Source organism: Temnothorax curvispinosus, unplaced genomic scaffold, assembly GCF_003070985.1.
Source record: "Temnothorax curvispinosus isolate PA1 unplaced genomic scaffold, ASM307098v1 QBEX01002454.1, whole genome shotgun sequence".
In the NCBI taxonomy this organism is placed as follows: Eukaryota; Metazoa; Arthropoda; class Insecta; order Hymenoptera; family Formicidae; genus Temnothorax; species Temnothorax curvispinosus.
In genome coordinates this window covers 505,534-522,335 of record NW_020212234.1, presented here as the reverse complement: position 1 = coordinate 522,335, position 16,802 = coordinate 505,534, and the positions used below count along the sequence as shown (strand labels likewise).

General features: G+C 44.1%; 1 protein-coding gene across 8 annotated transcripts in view; it reads left to right on the top strand.

Annotated features, from left to right (window-relative positions):
- LOC112451706 (growth factor receptor-bound protein 14-like) overlaps positions 1-16,802 on the top strand; it is a 246,693-nt gene that overhangs the window by 137,274 nt on the left and 92,617 nt on the right. For all 8 annotated transcript variants that reach the window (XM_025011510.1, XM_025011512.1, XM_025011508.1 and 5 more), the window contains one exon: positions 2,108-2,137. In XM_025011510.1, coding sequence (XP_024867278.1) covers positions 2,108-2,137 — 30 coding nt within the window. The remainder of the gene's footprint in view (positions 1-2,107; positions 2,138-16,802) is intronic.

Here is a 16,802-nt window from a genome sequence, read left to right as displayed (position 1 = left end):
ATCGTATTTTATATAGGGGTAAATTTTATTTATTTCTCGTGTACCTTCGTCGCTTTTATAGCTTCTGGCATCGCGTGTCTGCATTATTTGATGCGATACGCGTGTTGTTAAGATAAACATTTTTCGTTGTATCTAGATCCGGATTTACTGTCACCGATAAAAAAAAAGTATGTGGCGATGAAAGTTTTCCAAGTTTCACATTTACGAAATTCGATAATTTGTTCCGGAATAAATCGAATTCGCGCAGCGTAATTCTGGTGAATTTTGTGTGTTCGATCGAGCACCGACGCCCGAAATTGAAAATGCGCGAGCTCAGGTGCGCACCCTCGTAAATAATCTCCATGCCATCTGTCTTAATAGGTAGCCTGGCTGGCTTTACTGCTGGGTAGAGGAGTGAACGAATGCGGAGATATGTTGTGTGCGTGTGTGTGTGTGTTTGTGCGCAGCTTGAATAAATAAACAATCCGGCGCTCCGGCTGCATTTAATATTCCGCGAGGTAACGTGCATATGCGACGATCTCGCGACCAAATGTCACGGTTTCGGACATACGTGTCACATGGAAAATGGAAAATCGCATAAATAAATATAAATGCATCATTGATCTGCGCCCATGGTCGATCCGTGACGTTTTGACGTCCGAGTTTATATCGCTGCAAACTTTTTCCGAAATAAGATAAATGCGAACCCAGATGGAGACATATGTGAATTATGGCAAAACCTATCATAGCATAAATTACGCATATGTTACGCCTAATAAAGAACACGCAACGTATTTTTAAGTTGTGTCAAGTTAAGTCAAATCGGTTGGACTGATCATAAATATTAAAAGAACAAAATTTTTTAACGGTTTCTCTCTGTTTGTCATATCTTATTATTTATTATAATTTTTAATGTAAGAATTTACTATATACATTTTTAAGCAAATGATAATCAGTACGATTTATTAATTCATAAAAGTTGAGCTCTAGAGACTAAGATTTTAAATGGACGGAAGTGTTTTTCGGAACGTTTCTTTAGATGATACACTCAGACGATTTTCATTATCGCTTGCCCTGAAAAGCGGAAAGAGTTGTCACTTAAAGCCAGTCGTTCCGTCTGCCGGAAAAGCGAGAGGGACGACGCTTTGTGAACATCACATGAAATCTACCTTGAGGGGTGCATTCACGAACTCGGGTCGGTTTCGTACCGTTTGCAAATTTTAAGTGTCGCCCCCGGCTTTGACGCCTGAGGGATTTTTCTTGCTGTCTGAAGTACACGGGCCGAATCTTTAACGGCGTGCATGTTTTTAGTAATTTGGGATTTATTTACAATGACAAATTATACGAAACAACGATTACGAAGCTCTGTTTTGGTAAATCAAGCTGAATAGCTTTTGACTGCTTTTTTATTTTTAGAAAACGTGGCGTTTTAATATACAAGACTTACTACATCAATGAATGATGACTTACATAGGAAGTAATATCTTTAATTAATTTGATTATACAAATCCAATTTGCAAATATATTAAATTAATTAAGAGATAAAATATCTGCGAAAATCTCTGAACGGGGCAAAATTTCGTATGCAAATTTATTCGAAGTGGCCGCGAATAACGCAGCTTACTCGAGCGTTTGCGACTATGTAGTGCATGCGTGGTTCGTCGTGTACACGGAAGAGCGCCATACACACGCAGCCAGAGAAAGTACAAGACGAAAGGAGCGAGAAAGACCCGGAGGGGGCACGACGCTTTCCAATAATTTCTGCGCTTTGTTGTAAATTCCCCCCGCTAATTCGTGGTATTTTCTCGCTGTATTTTATGAGCGGCTACCGGCTTTGCCTCGCAAATTGTTTCCAGGAATTCTCCGTATGCTGTTAAATTACTGTACTTTCACATAATATGTGTGGTGGATTTTAGCTCGGCGCGGCGGCGTGCCGTGCCGCGCTGCACTTCGGCCCGGACTCTAGGCTTCTCATTGGAATTTTTGCATTGCGCACATTTCCCGGAAGAATTTTATTTTTTTTAAGCCAATCTTCCTATTACGCGCCAAATAGTTTTAATTTTTCGCCCCCGTAGCGGCCGTAAGTTGACAAACAACGTTCACCAGAGATGTTCTCTTTCTGTTTCAGGCAATCGCGACGCTACCAAAACGGCCTGTGGTGAGTACGCAAAATTATTTTTTATTACAATTTTTTTTCGGGTTGTCGTCGATGGAGATCGACGATCGGAAATCGGAGATCGTTTTTCCGATTTTCTCCCCGATAAATAAGAAGAAATTATTACGTGGACAAAGTGTGAATAGGTCGTAACATTTTTGTATGCTCGACGCGAGACTGTTAATTTTTGAACGCCAAACTTTTTGCGAGGAATTTAGTAATTCAAAGCATTTAAGTAATTAAATGTTCTGGATTACTCTAGAAAAATAATTTATTGTTATGTTGAAAAGTGCATATCGAAAAAAAAACCGTTTTATTACATTTCTCTTTGCCACTTTGAATCATTTAATCATTGTCAAGTGATAATTATTTATCCTGAACTACATTCAGTTGCTCATATACTTCTTCTAATCTATGACAGTGAAAATCATTTATGGCTAAGGCGGGACGGTGAAATCGATCTGGGATAATTTTCTTGATTCCTTGGCAACGCGAGGATTGAAGTTGTAAATGTTTATGGCATGTACATACATATATATGTTAGCTCGAAGCAACGTGGCTTTCGCGACGCGAACGCACGAGTTAATACATTCCGCTGTGAGCACCAACGGGTGCCATCGGCGGCAACGGTATAAAGCCGGTGTTAATATTTGATTTGCCGGTTGCTGGGCGGCGATGCGCATGCCTGGCGTATCTTCGACACCCTCTTCGCGTTCCACCCCCTTAAATCTCACCACCCTTATCCATCCTCTCGTCCTCTTGCCCTTTCCCCCTGTGGAGAAACTCGTATTTACTTATCTGTCGCCGCTCTCAATAGTCAGGGATTTAATACCGGGTGGTTGCCGCGCGGTAAACTCGCGTCTCTTGTGTCTCGCCGATAAGAATTGTCTTTCGAACGATCTGGTTTCGCGGCCGGCGGGTTCAACGATCCCTCGCGCAACAACTCGCGCAACGGCACGATATTTTATTTCGGATAATTTTGGCCGGTGTTGCTAACGGTCTGGCGGTCGATATACCACGGTAATTTTGATGCAGTCGCGAGGGAGAGAGAGAGAGAGGGGGGAGAAGGAGGGTTGAAAGCGCACAGTGACACCTCGGAAATTGTCGATCGGACTTTACGATGAACTTGCTATTCCCGTTCATCCTGCCCTTCGTCGTAGCGCGCAGCGCCAACTCTCGTGGACGGGTTAAACGGTGGTTCGCACATCGAAACTTTTTTTTCTTACATTTATAAAACGCGAGTATCGATTAACCTTTGTGAGTGACGTGGCGAATTTACCAATCGTGCTCCTTTTTTTAACGGAAATTTATTAATAACCGCGCTCTTATACGGCAGAAAATGGTCTATAGACTGCAATCAAGCGTAACTTTGTTTTTACTTACTTATCCGACACTTTTCCATATAAAATGCATCGTGATGAATCTGTGTCGTACCACGTCGGTCACTAACGTATCATTGCGCGTCTCCTCGCGTGTTAATATTTAATGTGTCATCTAACGTTAGAACAGGAAGTCTGACGGTGCTAAAGCTATATAGGTATTTCAATGCATAAATTTAAATCCTTTGAAACTCGCGTTTCTGCTGATTAAGAAAAACATCTAAATTTTACATGAGTCGCTCTGAAATTGCACTGCTCATCAAGAGAATAATTTTCACATCGGATTTCACAGCGGGACATGTTCGCATTTAGAATGACATTTTTGTATCCTCGAGAGAACACTGAGTATTCCCTCTGTCGTATAATACGTTTAGGATATCTAAAACATTTAAATGTGCCACGAACATTTAAATGTATCGCCTTAACTCCCTAGTAGAGAGCCGCGCGTTTCCGTTCGTCGGAAAAATTATTTTAACGATTATTCGCTGTCTCTGAGAAACGCCGTACGAAAGCAGATGGTCGCGGAGGGATTTCGTAACGTGGAGCGAGAGAAAACCACCGAGTCCGAAAATAGACGACTTTGCGGGCGCGCGCACGTCCTCGCTTTATACGAGGAAACGAGAGGCCTGTCAGCTGATTGGACGAGTGCCAATTTTTGGTGAATGAACCGACGGTCTCGTGTCTCGAATACACACCCTCTTTGGTAGTTCGCCCTCGTCACGCGGCTCGCATCCGGTCGCGAAAAATATGAGATCTTTTTTTTTGCCAGCGCCAACGCCTGCGGAAATGCGATCAATTCCTATACTTAAGAGAGATATAGCGTCTCGATTCGTGATAGAGAAACATAGGGTCGAATATTACGCGTCAGTTACTCGCAAAATTCAGATATTGAGGCCGATATTATTTTTTATCTTATTATAACCGATGCAATAGTTACGAAAATATCAAAACAGTGATAACTACTTAACATGTATTGATATGAAGTTATTATAGGAATTAATGACGTAATTATAATACGTCGAAAAACTATTTAGACATCAGAATTCGTAGCAATGTCAAAATGTACCTTGACCAACTCGACGTCAAGTCCTCTAACGGCGGAGTTGACTCGTCCTATCGTGTTAAAGGATTAACGCTTATGTCTACCCCGAGAGGCGTGCCCATTACCGCGAGAAGCGGCTTTGATATGCTAATAAAGAACCAGTAACGCGATCTCGATGTCAGGATATTGTCGCCCGATAAAGACGTTAGAGACACGGTACCGGAAAGAACAACCGCGCGTGTGACATGTGTGTAAAAGCCAACAACAGGCTTAGGCCCCGGGCCTCCGATTCCCCTGGGAAGATAATGAAATTTCGCATGTGCGAGAATCGAAAATCATCTCCTTTGTGCGTCAGGAGCCGAGGTCGCTTAACGGAACACCCGGGAGGATCGTTGCCGATAGAATCTCACGGGTCAACTCGACACTGGATGCTGCGAGGGCCTTTTGCAACGGACGCAGAAGAGGAGCCGTGCATGCAAATCGCAAATGGCCGAATAAAAACATACATTTGCGCATACGTAATGTTCTTACGCGATGCAGCTTTCGTAGAAGAAGATTAGCGCGTTGCGTTAAGAAAATAGGAATATAAAAGCGCACGTTGCTTTAGGAAAATAGAGGTATTAACTCGACGGATTTTACGGCGGAGCGACGTAGAAATTTTCATTGCGGAGAGATGAGATTAGTCGAGGGATCTTGCCGCGTGAAATTTCGGGCGCAATACATCGGGCCTCCATTTCTACGTCTCGCTTTATCTTATACGCGCGCTATCACGCGTAATACATCCGACTGTATCTTCTATTCATTGAACCGGGGGAATGTACTGGCACCCTTTTCTCTATTATCGCCACTTCCGGCCCCGTATATTCTCCCGCGTTTATTTATTTGCGAATCCGTTAGACTTAGCTACCGAGAACTCCATTATGCGCACGAGCGTCTCCTTGCCGGCTGGCTGGCCGCAATGTTTCTTGGCACGTAGAGCAGGTCAGGGCTGGTGGCAGCGATACTACTGTGATAACCTTGCTCGATAAGCGTGGCGGCTTACGTTTCCGTTAAGTCGTGCATCCTGCCGCGAATTGAGTTATCTACGAGCCAGTATCAAATGCACGAAGCTACCGCCGCGATAAAAAGAAATTTAATCACCTTTAATGCCGACAGAGCTGACGTGACGGTTTTATTGGAACTGCGAGATGTTCTTTTCACGATTAATCCTCGATCGTAGAAGAAGATTGACTTTATAAATTGCTATCAGAATTTTATAAAGAGTCGATATACATTTCTTCTGTTTTCGTTATTTTTATATGTACTTTTTCTCACTATTTGTTACTAACGCAAAGAATAAAAAAATTGCATAAACTTTTTAATCTGCTAGCGTAGAAAGTAATTTGTTTATAGCAGTTTTAGATAAAATCGTTATTGCATTATCCATATTTAATGTTATGCGAGATTTTTGTCAAGAAAATTAGCTGCTCTATATGTATCTTTGAAGAAATCTTCACTATCAAGTGGCACTTTTGCCAGACTAACGAGTTTAGGGGGGACGCGCGCAGCTTCCGATTTGTTCGTGGCAATTTTTGAGCTTTCCCTGAAAATTCGATCATCGAGCGCGCGCGCTGGAGAGAGACGGAGATTAGTTCGCGCTCGGGGTGGGACGTGGTGGAGATGAGGCGAGGGTAGAGCGGTTTCCGACGCTGGGGATAGAATCGGCGGGATCATTTCCTTGAATTTAGAAAACTGTGAAAATCCACTCTGGATTCGTTGCAATGGCGCGCGCGCGCGCACGCGCGAGCGGGTCAGCTTACGACGGGCAAATTGGATTTCGCAGGCGCGAAGGGCGAGACAGAAATCGAATCGCAGGGGATAAAAGCGTCCGGGAACAGAGAGGGGAAGGGCAGCGGAAACCGTTTCCGTTCCCGAGTGCTCCCGCAGGAGCGGCTTTCGTGTTCGTGAGTTGGGAAACTGGCGCGATCGCGAAAGCCGATTCATCGCATCGCGCTGTGGGCTCCTTTCGATCTACCGGCTTGCAAATTGAAACGCGCCGGACACAGATGCATAAACGAATGAGTAGTGAATCTATGCTTACTTCTGTGTAATCATGTAAAATTATATAATTGAAACTGTTCGAGCATTAAAACATGAGAAAAGATAGGAATTAAGTAGAGACGAAGCAATTAAATTAATTCATTGATTATGAATTTAATATTATTATATATCGTGTCATAGGTAAATCATTTATCGACTAATTAAATGAAAGATCTTCGTGGATTTTTCGCCTCCTTAGTTTTTGATTATCATATTGTGTATTAATATAAATACTCAATGTCCCTCCTTTTTTGTTCATTTTAGTATTAATTTTTACTTATAAACGCATATTGATTACAAAGTTAATAACAATATGCAATATTGCAATTCACAACATCTGTGTTTAATAATCAAAACATTTAACGATTTAATTAAATTCTTTCCTCTTCGTCCGCATTTTTAGGGAATTCATGTTGTACGAATAATCAGCGCACGCCTCTTCTCATGTTGCGTTCTTTTCGTATTTGACGAACGAGAACGAGAGAGAACGTGAAGTATCTCGGGGACTCGTAATTAGCACGGGAAGAAGGGTTCTGAAAATTTTAATCAAACCGAGTGGTCGCTTCTACGAGTCTTCCCATTTGCCACGTTTGTTCGACGTCGGGGAGGCACATATTACTCTTAATTTTGCAAAAGTCTGCTCTCCTCGGGTCTCGATTCCTTTTCCCCTAAAGGACGTAAGATAATATTTGTCCCGAAATTTCCGAGCGAGGACTCGCGACAGGTCGAAGGTAGCGCCGGTTACGTATTCCATACTACGACAAAGAACGTTTGCTCTTTCCGGCGCAGGCCGGGACTCCCGTTTCTCTCGAGAGCCTTTAAAGTTTAAAGGGCCAGCTGGAGGGCATTAGGAACGAGGCACTGCGCTACACGGCCCTTTAAATCTCGGTGAAATTCTTACAAAATGCTCGAAGCGCTCGTCCATCCGACCGACATATGACTTTTTAAGAGATCTCGAGATATTTGCATATTATTTATTGCGATGGAACGGAGGTTTCTTTGAAACAGCCACATTATACAGGTTTTCTACCAATATTTTGCTTTCTTCTGTTCCTCGAACTATTTTTGTCTGCAAATCGATAAATTACATTTTTCTTCAGATTAGTACACGCCTTAATGAATTTATAAGATTACGAATTTATAAAGGATTATGAAATGAAGAAAGAAGAAGATTATGGAAATATTGCAAATGTTAGATTTATACTCTCATTTTACTTGAAATCAGATTCAACTCTTTCAGCGATTTCAGAGAGATTATCTTTTTTTATTATATTCTCCGCGAGTCCCATTGTTTTCTGAGATTCTAATAACTGCTGACAGTTTTGTGGCATCTATCTAATAGATGTCACAACTATACTGAACCGCGCGCGTGATCTCATTTTAATTAAAATATAATCTGAGTCTAGTAGAGTCTGTTTTTTTTTTTTTTTACTAAGAAGCGTGTCACTGTCAATGTTTATGAGCAAGTTTATTCCAAAAAGACTCTGTAACTCTTTTTTCAAACATATATATTTGTATCATGTTCTCCTGTTATATTAGTCATCTTTTTTGTTTTAATAACTATTAAAATTGTAGTATATATCTTAAATATTTATTATAAATTAACATGCAATATATATCGTGTGATTAACGTCGATAATATATTCAAGGATGACACAAAAAGTATAGATCATAGCTAAAATTATCCATTTCAGCTTTACGCGTCTCGCGGTTTCCAACAATTCGGCGCGAGGTATTTGCGTGGGGGCATCCTACGGGACTACGATTAAAGGGAAGGAAGCCTCCCATGAAATTTAACCGCGCGGAATAACGAACCGGTGCGCGCGGACGCGCGAGTACAGATCGATTGATCGGCGCGCACGTCCGTCCGATCTCTCGCGCCGCGCGCCGTCGGCGTCAACATCGACGTCGCGCGTCGGGGAGTTGCGGCGACGCGACGGGGTCCGCCAGGGGCAGCAGTACCGGGAATCGACGGATAATCGATATCGGGCTCGATTCCCGACTGCCTCGCCGTACGGAATAACGATGTCTCGTTAATGCCGTCGAACGAGCGTGAAAGAGACCATTCGTGTCGGTTCGCGACGGTGCGGTGGTGCCAAAGGAAGGAGGCACGCTCCCTTGCCTTTCTCGAGCTTGTTTCCTCCTTTGCTTCCCTTCTTCCCGCTCTCCTTCTTTTGCGCTTACGCGAACGGTGATGTTACGTACGGCGGTATCCTCGAGCGACACCGATAACCGAGCGCGCGTCAAAGGAACACCTTTGTCTCGTTAGTTAGCGTATCGAGGTAGCTGATTCGCATCTCTCTCTCTCTCTTTCTCTTAGCATCGCCCTGCGAAACGGGGAGATTTCCCGATGGGGTTCTCCCGAGGGTCTCTCCTTGTCACATCTCTTTCTCTCTCTCTTCCGATTCTCTCCTCTCACATTCCGGACCGCTCGTCGGGGGTTGATACTCGAAAGCAACCATTTATCACTTATGCAGCATGGATGGTATCGTCGACGCAGCGATTCCGGGATAATTTATCGCGTGTTTTTGCAACGGCGCGGCACGGAACCGACGGCGGCGTCGGCGATGGCGGCGGCGGCGTCTCGCTGTTTCCGCGCGCACGAAATGAATTCCTCGCTCTCTTCGCGGGCGAACGCCGTCGCGTTTTCGCCGGCATCTTAAGTATCTGAAATTCCCTGCCGCGGATGCCGTCCGTCTTTTCCGTTCCGTCCGAATTTCCGTTTTCGTCCTCTTCGCGTGAGACCTCGTTCACCTCGTATTTGCTCGCGAGAACGCGTATCCGAAGGTCCGACGTATCGTTCTGTTAAATCGGCTTCTAGCTTGCGTTGCTTCTATTGTAAGATCAAGAATGAGACGCCCGCTACTGTGTCTCGAGTCATATAACAATTTCACGATTAGTGACGCGAAAAATGCCGGTTTTTGTTTCCACCCGTTTATATCCCTTCGGGACGTTATCGTCTTTGTCATTGTTATCTTCGTTCCGTATCCCTACCATCATGGGTATATTTTCACCCTTATTCTCTCTGGCAACCCCGAGGCAAACTCACCTACCCGTGCAGGATAAGTTCGGACTCCTCGGTGTACAATACACTTCCCCTTTGTACGAATAGTCTTGTCCGGTGAATCGCGCTTTCAGAAGAAGTATCCCGGGAGAGCGAGAGGTACTCGCGTCGACTCGCTAGAATTCTGACAATGCACTTCGCCGATGCTTGAAATTTTTTTCCTCGTTCCTTTTCTTTTTCGCCCGTCGGTCCTTGGGCACGCGGGATTTTCTTTTTTCTAACCAGACCCGAGAGAGCGACGGACTTGCGAAAGAAATTGCGAGAGAAATTGCGTTCTCGAGAGACTGAATTATTCTTGTCAGCAACGAGGATTTTTGCTATGATGACGTTACAACGAGAAGTTACTTCTTTTATTATTACACGATTCTAAAAAATACATGCTATCCGCGCGCGATTAATAACGATAAAATTAATAATCCAATAATCACCATTTTAGAAACGAAAGTCAACTAGTCAAGTAACTGACAATAAATTAAGAGTTGATCTACAAATTCTGAATAAAGCGTGAATTATTTCTTACGAAAAGTTCATCTACAGGACGCTCCAGATTCATCGAATTTTTGTATCTATATTTTCCAAGCTTCTGCGAATGAAAAGTAGCGCTACTGAGAGATTTTTCTTAAATAAATACTGGCGTCTGTCGACCGCCGTTCCGATTCGCGTTCGCGGGACGCGGAAATGGGTCGCGATAGCGTTACATACATAATAGACGGATGAAGGTGTCTGCCGCTTTGCATACCGAATCTCTCGCGACGACCACGTTGTTACGTGAGTAAAGACTTTTCCTCTATTATGGGAACAAGATAGCGGCGACGTCGGATGGCGACGGAGACGGGGACCGAGACGGGAACTGAAAAGGAGACGGGGCAATGGCGTTGGCGGGCGTCGTTGGCGCCGGCCGGGTAAGAAGATATAACTTCGTTTCCTAGCCGGGAACCGAATCGACCGGAATAATTAATAATTAACGCCAGGGCGTGACCCGCCCCTGCCTTCCGTATTCTAGTTCGCGGCGGCGGATGTCGACCTCGTCGCCATCATCTCGCCACGGAACTCCTAAAGTATCGCTCGCATAATATATAAGCGCGCCGAACTTCCATCTCCCTGCCTCTCATGGAATTTTTCGCGAGAGACTGCTATTTTCTTGAAACTAAGAATTATTTAAGAGCGGAAGTACCCAACGCGTCGTCGAATTATACTTTAAATTGGTGATAATCTTTTAAAAACAATGATTAGTTAATATTAGTTAATTAATAAATCTTGGGAAACTTAGGAAGCTAAGAGGATTTAATGAGGACTAGCACGGTGTGCATGGACGTGAACATCGAAAGACGCGATCAACGTCGTTGAGAGTTTCTCGAGGTCGAGAATAGTCAATGTACGTAATACATACGTAATGTAACAAGCAAAAATACACGCAAAGTATATACCTAGCGTGTACTCGCGAGATGGATTACGCAACGTTGATTGTGGAAACTTTTCGTCCGCCTCTGCGCCTTTTTTCCTCGGCGCGCTCTTTCCTCCGCTAAAATTCCGCGAAGAACATCAAAGGGCAGCGAGCGAATGACGTCGACCGGCGATATAATGGTCGTGAAAAGCGTGCGTGATGCGTGATCTCGCGCTCAAAAGAATTCCGCAGCCGGCGAGGTGTGTTAGCCCGATCGGATTTCGGTTACCGTCTCTCTCTCTCGTTGGCAGACGCGAGTATGAAAAGCTTCATCCTCGCCGTCGTCGCTCGAAAGATGACCGTCGTCGTCGCGGCTTTTGACGTCCTCGCAGAAATAGATAAGCTGTAAGGGAATGACGAAGATATCGGGACGTGCGGATATTAAACCACTTCGCGGATCGTACGTAAAAATCGCTATGGCGATTCGTGACGATCGCGGATGAAAGGTGACTTTTCGAGGACTTGAAGCTCCAATAATCTCTGAAAGCTAGTAAAGATATCTAGTAGAAGTGTGATTAAACGAGGAAATATAAAAGGCAACGTTAGGAAATTAAAATTGATAATTTTCTATAAATATTTACGAATTTATTCTCGCTGCTACAGCGTTAGAAAAAAAAATTTTTTTTCTGTGAATTCTAATAATAGCAAAAAACAGTCTTTATGTAGATTCGTTCCGTAATTTCTCAATATCGCGGGATCAGCATCAAGAGCCAATCCGCGTTGCGTAATGCTAATTTTTCAATGGCTCGCGCGATCATTACGCCTGGTAACCACGATATCTCGTGCCGTAATGATGCGCGCCAGTAGCTTGCCGCTTGATCTCCTGACGCGGCGCGAATATTCATCGTCGTTTTGTCAAACGGACTGCACGTCGCGTCGTTACAAAATGTCAATTTGCACGAGGACAGATGCGAAAGAGCATTTTGTTTCGAGCATCGAGCCAAAGTTGCAGCGACCAAATTTTCATGATGCAAAAGCACTACGCTGTTACCGCTTTAAAAATAGATAAATTTCTGTTTGCTTTTACATTTACATTTACTTACGACGCACATGCTGTATTTCAAGATTGAATTTCTTTGTTCTTCGAAGAACAACAACCGTTAGGGACCACGTTTGTTAGACTGAACTGATAACGCCGGACTTGCGACACAGCGAGGTGGCGCGACGCAGGGGACAGAACTTTCCACCGGGGATATTTTTCTATATAAAAAAATATATCTTGGAGATTTTGCTCGCAGGGGGGACGCATTTTCGGTACGGCCGTCGTTATCGGTAATAGGACGAGTCCGTATCGTCCTGTAGAGAACAGGCTATAGATCCTCTCGAAATGACGCTCGTGTCGTCCATCGCGCGATCGCCAGGCCAGGCCCGGGGGCCATCGGAGACCAATAAATCGCGCGCGGATATCGATCTTTATTACGGTAGAAAATAGAACGGCGAAACGCGAATGGAGGGTGTATGGTCCGCCGATGGTTTATTCCTCCTCGTTTATCGCATCGGCCGTCGAATTTGCTCGCGCGAGCGCGAACGTCGGCGAGCGCGGCGCGGCGGGAAAATCAGGCCGTGCGCGCAGCGAGCGGGAGACGCGCTCGAATTTTTGTTCGGCTCATCAATCCAAATCAATTGGATTGACTCGTGAATTAGCAAATTATTTATTGTACGTGCAAATTCATTTTGTAAGACTAAAGTGATTTATGGGTAAATGAAGTGATTTATAGCGAATTCGATGGGACGTGTCAGTGCGCGCGCTGGCGCTCGCGCGCAAGTTAATGTAAAGGTAAATGCAAAGTACATAAACGGATCGGAAACCGCGAAATATTTAATATAATTTATCACATTGTTTGAGAAAATATATGCCGGACGTTTCATCAATCAAGCTATTCCTGTCACGTTTTTATCTTTATGTAGATTAATGTACAATGGTTTTTATAATCTGCCGCGCTACCAAATCCCCCGTATTGAATAACACTGTTGTGAGATGAAGCGTTGCAGCTAGTTTCTAGAAGTAAAATAAATCAAAAGTTTATCTCTCTGTTCTCTGTCTCATCACGTTATTTTACTTTAACTGAAATAGGTCACTGAGCAGCTGATTGTGAGATAACTCAGCGCGGCAAGTTCTCCGTGTGGGAAGCGGATCGAAAGTTTATTATCGAGTCTTTTTTTTATTTTAGCTAAAATGATATAGTGGGTGAAATAATGGTCGCGGATAATGCGCTCGATCGCATGGCGAGTTCCCTGTTCGGAAGCGAGGTAGAATCGGACGGTAACCGGACGGATGCGAGTTTGAAAGGCCGCGCGATGCACGACACGCGGTCGTAAGTGTCAGTTGGTTCGAGCGCGTTGCCGGGCCGCCTAATTTATGCGCCAATTAGATCACCTCGCCAAGGAACGCGTCGCTCGTAAAACCGCGCGCGACTGGCGCGCAAAAAATCGCGGAAGGGGCCGCGCCTGATGGCGAGAGGGAGCCGAGAATGGGAAGGTATGCAGGGCGGCGGAGCAGGACGTCGTCCGATATGGATTGGGACCAATAACCATCCGCCTCCTTCTATTCCGCGATCGTTTATCTCCACTCACGTAAATAGCGTCGTATAATCCCGTATTCCGCATGGAAACCGATTGCCCCGTAAAACGATTTTGACTTTCCTTAAATCGTATCCCTTTCCCATCCCTGCAGCCTCGGCTTTTCCGCTCTCGAGAAGCTGAAGATATTTCTATGTCAATGTTAATTTACCCGCGTTAATGTCCGCGTTTCCTCCGTTTTCTTTCTATCGAGTCGCGGTCATATATCGACCGAATGCATCGTCAGATAAGCCTTTTAATCGAGATAAATATCTTAATATTTCCGTATATCGTTTTCGGGCGAAGAGATAATCCATTTACCTCTTGGTCGAACGTTTCATAATCCAGCTGTAATAAATAACAATTGCGAAATTAATTTTTTGCAGAGAAAACCTTTTTTTCGTGAAGCATAAATGTTCACTCTGTCATTCTGTGCCTTTTAAAATAACACAGTTTAAAGCATGCCCGCTGCGTAAGATAAGAAGTCGATTAGATACCTGCAGATGCGCAGGTGGTGGATACTTTTATCGCTACGTGTCCGTTACAGCGCGCGGCCACGTTTCCCGAGCGAGCGACCAGCAACGTCATCGCGTGTGCCGTATTGTTTTAACGTACGCTTGAGTTTACTGGGTTAGGATATCTGGAGTGGTATGCCCCGCTATATATATACAGGCTTCTTGGACCGGGGCCAAAAAGTGCGGGTTTTCCGGGCGCGAAACCACTGCTTTTAGTGCCGCGGGCTGAAATACACGAGAGAGAGAGAGAGAGAGGGGAGGAGGGGAGGGGAAAGAGAGATTTTCTTCCCGCCTGCTTTTTCCCTTTCCGTTTTAACTGATTTCCTCTCCGTCCCGCTTGCTCCCTCTATTCTCATTGCGTGTGTATAGCGTGGCTTCTCTCCCTAATAAAATAATAAAGCTTGTTGGGACAGCACGTGACGGTCGATGAGAGATCGTTTGGCATTCGATTCCGATCTCAGGAACGATCCGTGAAAAGGTGCTCGACGATTGAACCGCTTTAAGTCCTCGTAAAATACGTCGTCCTTTCACTCCGCTTCGCCGTCACTGCGATTAAAGGGTCAGAGATGGACACACCTTTTTATCTGCACCGTTTTCAAGACACGTAGTCTTTCGATTCCTCCGATTAATATTAATCCCCCCGCGATAAATCATTCCTAAAATAGCAGATGATTTGTGTGTACATACTTATCCTTATACTAATACATATCCAGATACATATGAATAATTTTACGATCGCAGATGATATATTCATTTTTAATAAAAAATATTATTTTAACGGACCTGCACATCTACATTATTCCTTGCTAAAATTTTATCAGTTATTTTTTTAAGAATTTATTAAATTAATGAATAAAATGATGACTGATACTTTAACGAGGAGCGTATCGGATAATTAAAAGTTAAGAGTTGGCTTTTTCCAATGTGCACCGTCCATTGAAAGAATGAAACCTTTAATCGAGCCTCGGCGAGATGAAAGAGAGAGAGGCGGGCACTTCTTTCGCTCAAACACACTCGCGTAATGAAGCAGTCGTCATTACACAATATAGCGGGGCGACGCCTGCAACCGCAAAAGTTCTCTCTCTCTCTCTCTCTTTCTCTCTCTCTCTCTTTCTTTCTCGGCAAGCTCGCTCTCAGAGCTCCTTCCTCCCGCGACAAAGATATTTCCTGAAAATCGCCGCGGTGCTTTTTCGCCAAGTGCAACCGGCACTTTTCTTTGAACACGAACGGCGAATCCGCCCGTAGTTCAAAGAGCTTTGCTGAAACGCGAGAAGACAAAGGCTCAAGGAAAAAAGCGGTATATATACTGTTTTAGAACAGGAAGAGCACGGAACCGTTGTTATATTTTATTGACACCGTAAGCGAGAAATGTCGAAATGCCGCTGAATCATCGAAGTAATCGCGCCATAAACGATCTTTTAACGGATAACGAATGAACGAGAAACGAGTGAATGAGAAACGCAACGTCACAAGACACTCTTGCGAGTATCGTAAGACTTTTATTGATCCTACACTACTATAACGCTACACCATAAATTGCATGCATACAATTACATATACGAAAACTCGTATTGTAAAGGTGTCGGGTAATTGTACGTCTCGCCCTATATAATACACGTTTCCCCCGGAAGCACGCACTTCCGCGGACGTCGAATTGTTACGATTCAGCACGTTTGATGAATGACATTGAAAACGTCGAAGAGACAGAGGTCCGATGACATGACAAACGGAAAGAAGACAAAAGGACCGACGAGCGTGACGCACGAGCGACGAAAGACACGAACGTCGGAGAATAGAGGACAAACCGTAAGAAGGAAAGAAATTATAAAGAATCTGTAGAGTTTTAGCAGGGACCCCGCACACATACACGTCCGTCATCATGGCTATAAATTTTCGCGGTTAGATTATAGCAAAAGCAAGAGAGAAGATTCCACGAATTCCTAATGTGAATAAAACTGATATTTATATTCTCTAAATGTCATAAAACGGAGAATCAATTTTGTTTCACCATTTTGTCGCGTGCGTGGACTTTCATTTTGGATAAAAAACTCATTTAGCACTCTCCACACGTAACGAGGAGAGGATATTTCATCAGACGTGATTAATATATCACGGATAATAATAACTCGTCAATTTCTATTCATAACCTGCGTTACGTTACATATTCATATGCTGCGCTCTTAATAAGAAACATGTGTTTAAATCCAGCATTGAATGCTGGAAAAGAGATCGTGGCTGTTGCGGTTGATCAGTGGCGAGCGTGATGTTCGTAAAACAGGCGATTATCGGTGATAATGATGCTGGGGATAGGCAATATGTACTAGCTTGCGCGAAACGGATATTTCTCGCCGTGCTCACACGACCGTCCGTCCGTCCGACCGCGTGGCAAATTTATTGCCGAAAATAAACTGCGCGTCGTCTACGGGTGCCAACTAGTGCCATATGGTACTAGTGAACTGGAAAGAGTTAATAACGAAAACGCACGCGTGACTATGACGATGAGACACACGTCCGTGATACACGTCAAGTTAACGGGCACGCCACTCTATAAAGTTAGCTCGTAAATTCTCCGGCACGCGGCATGCG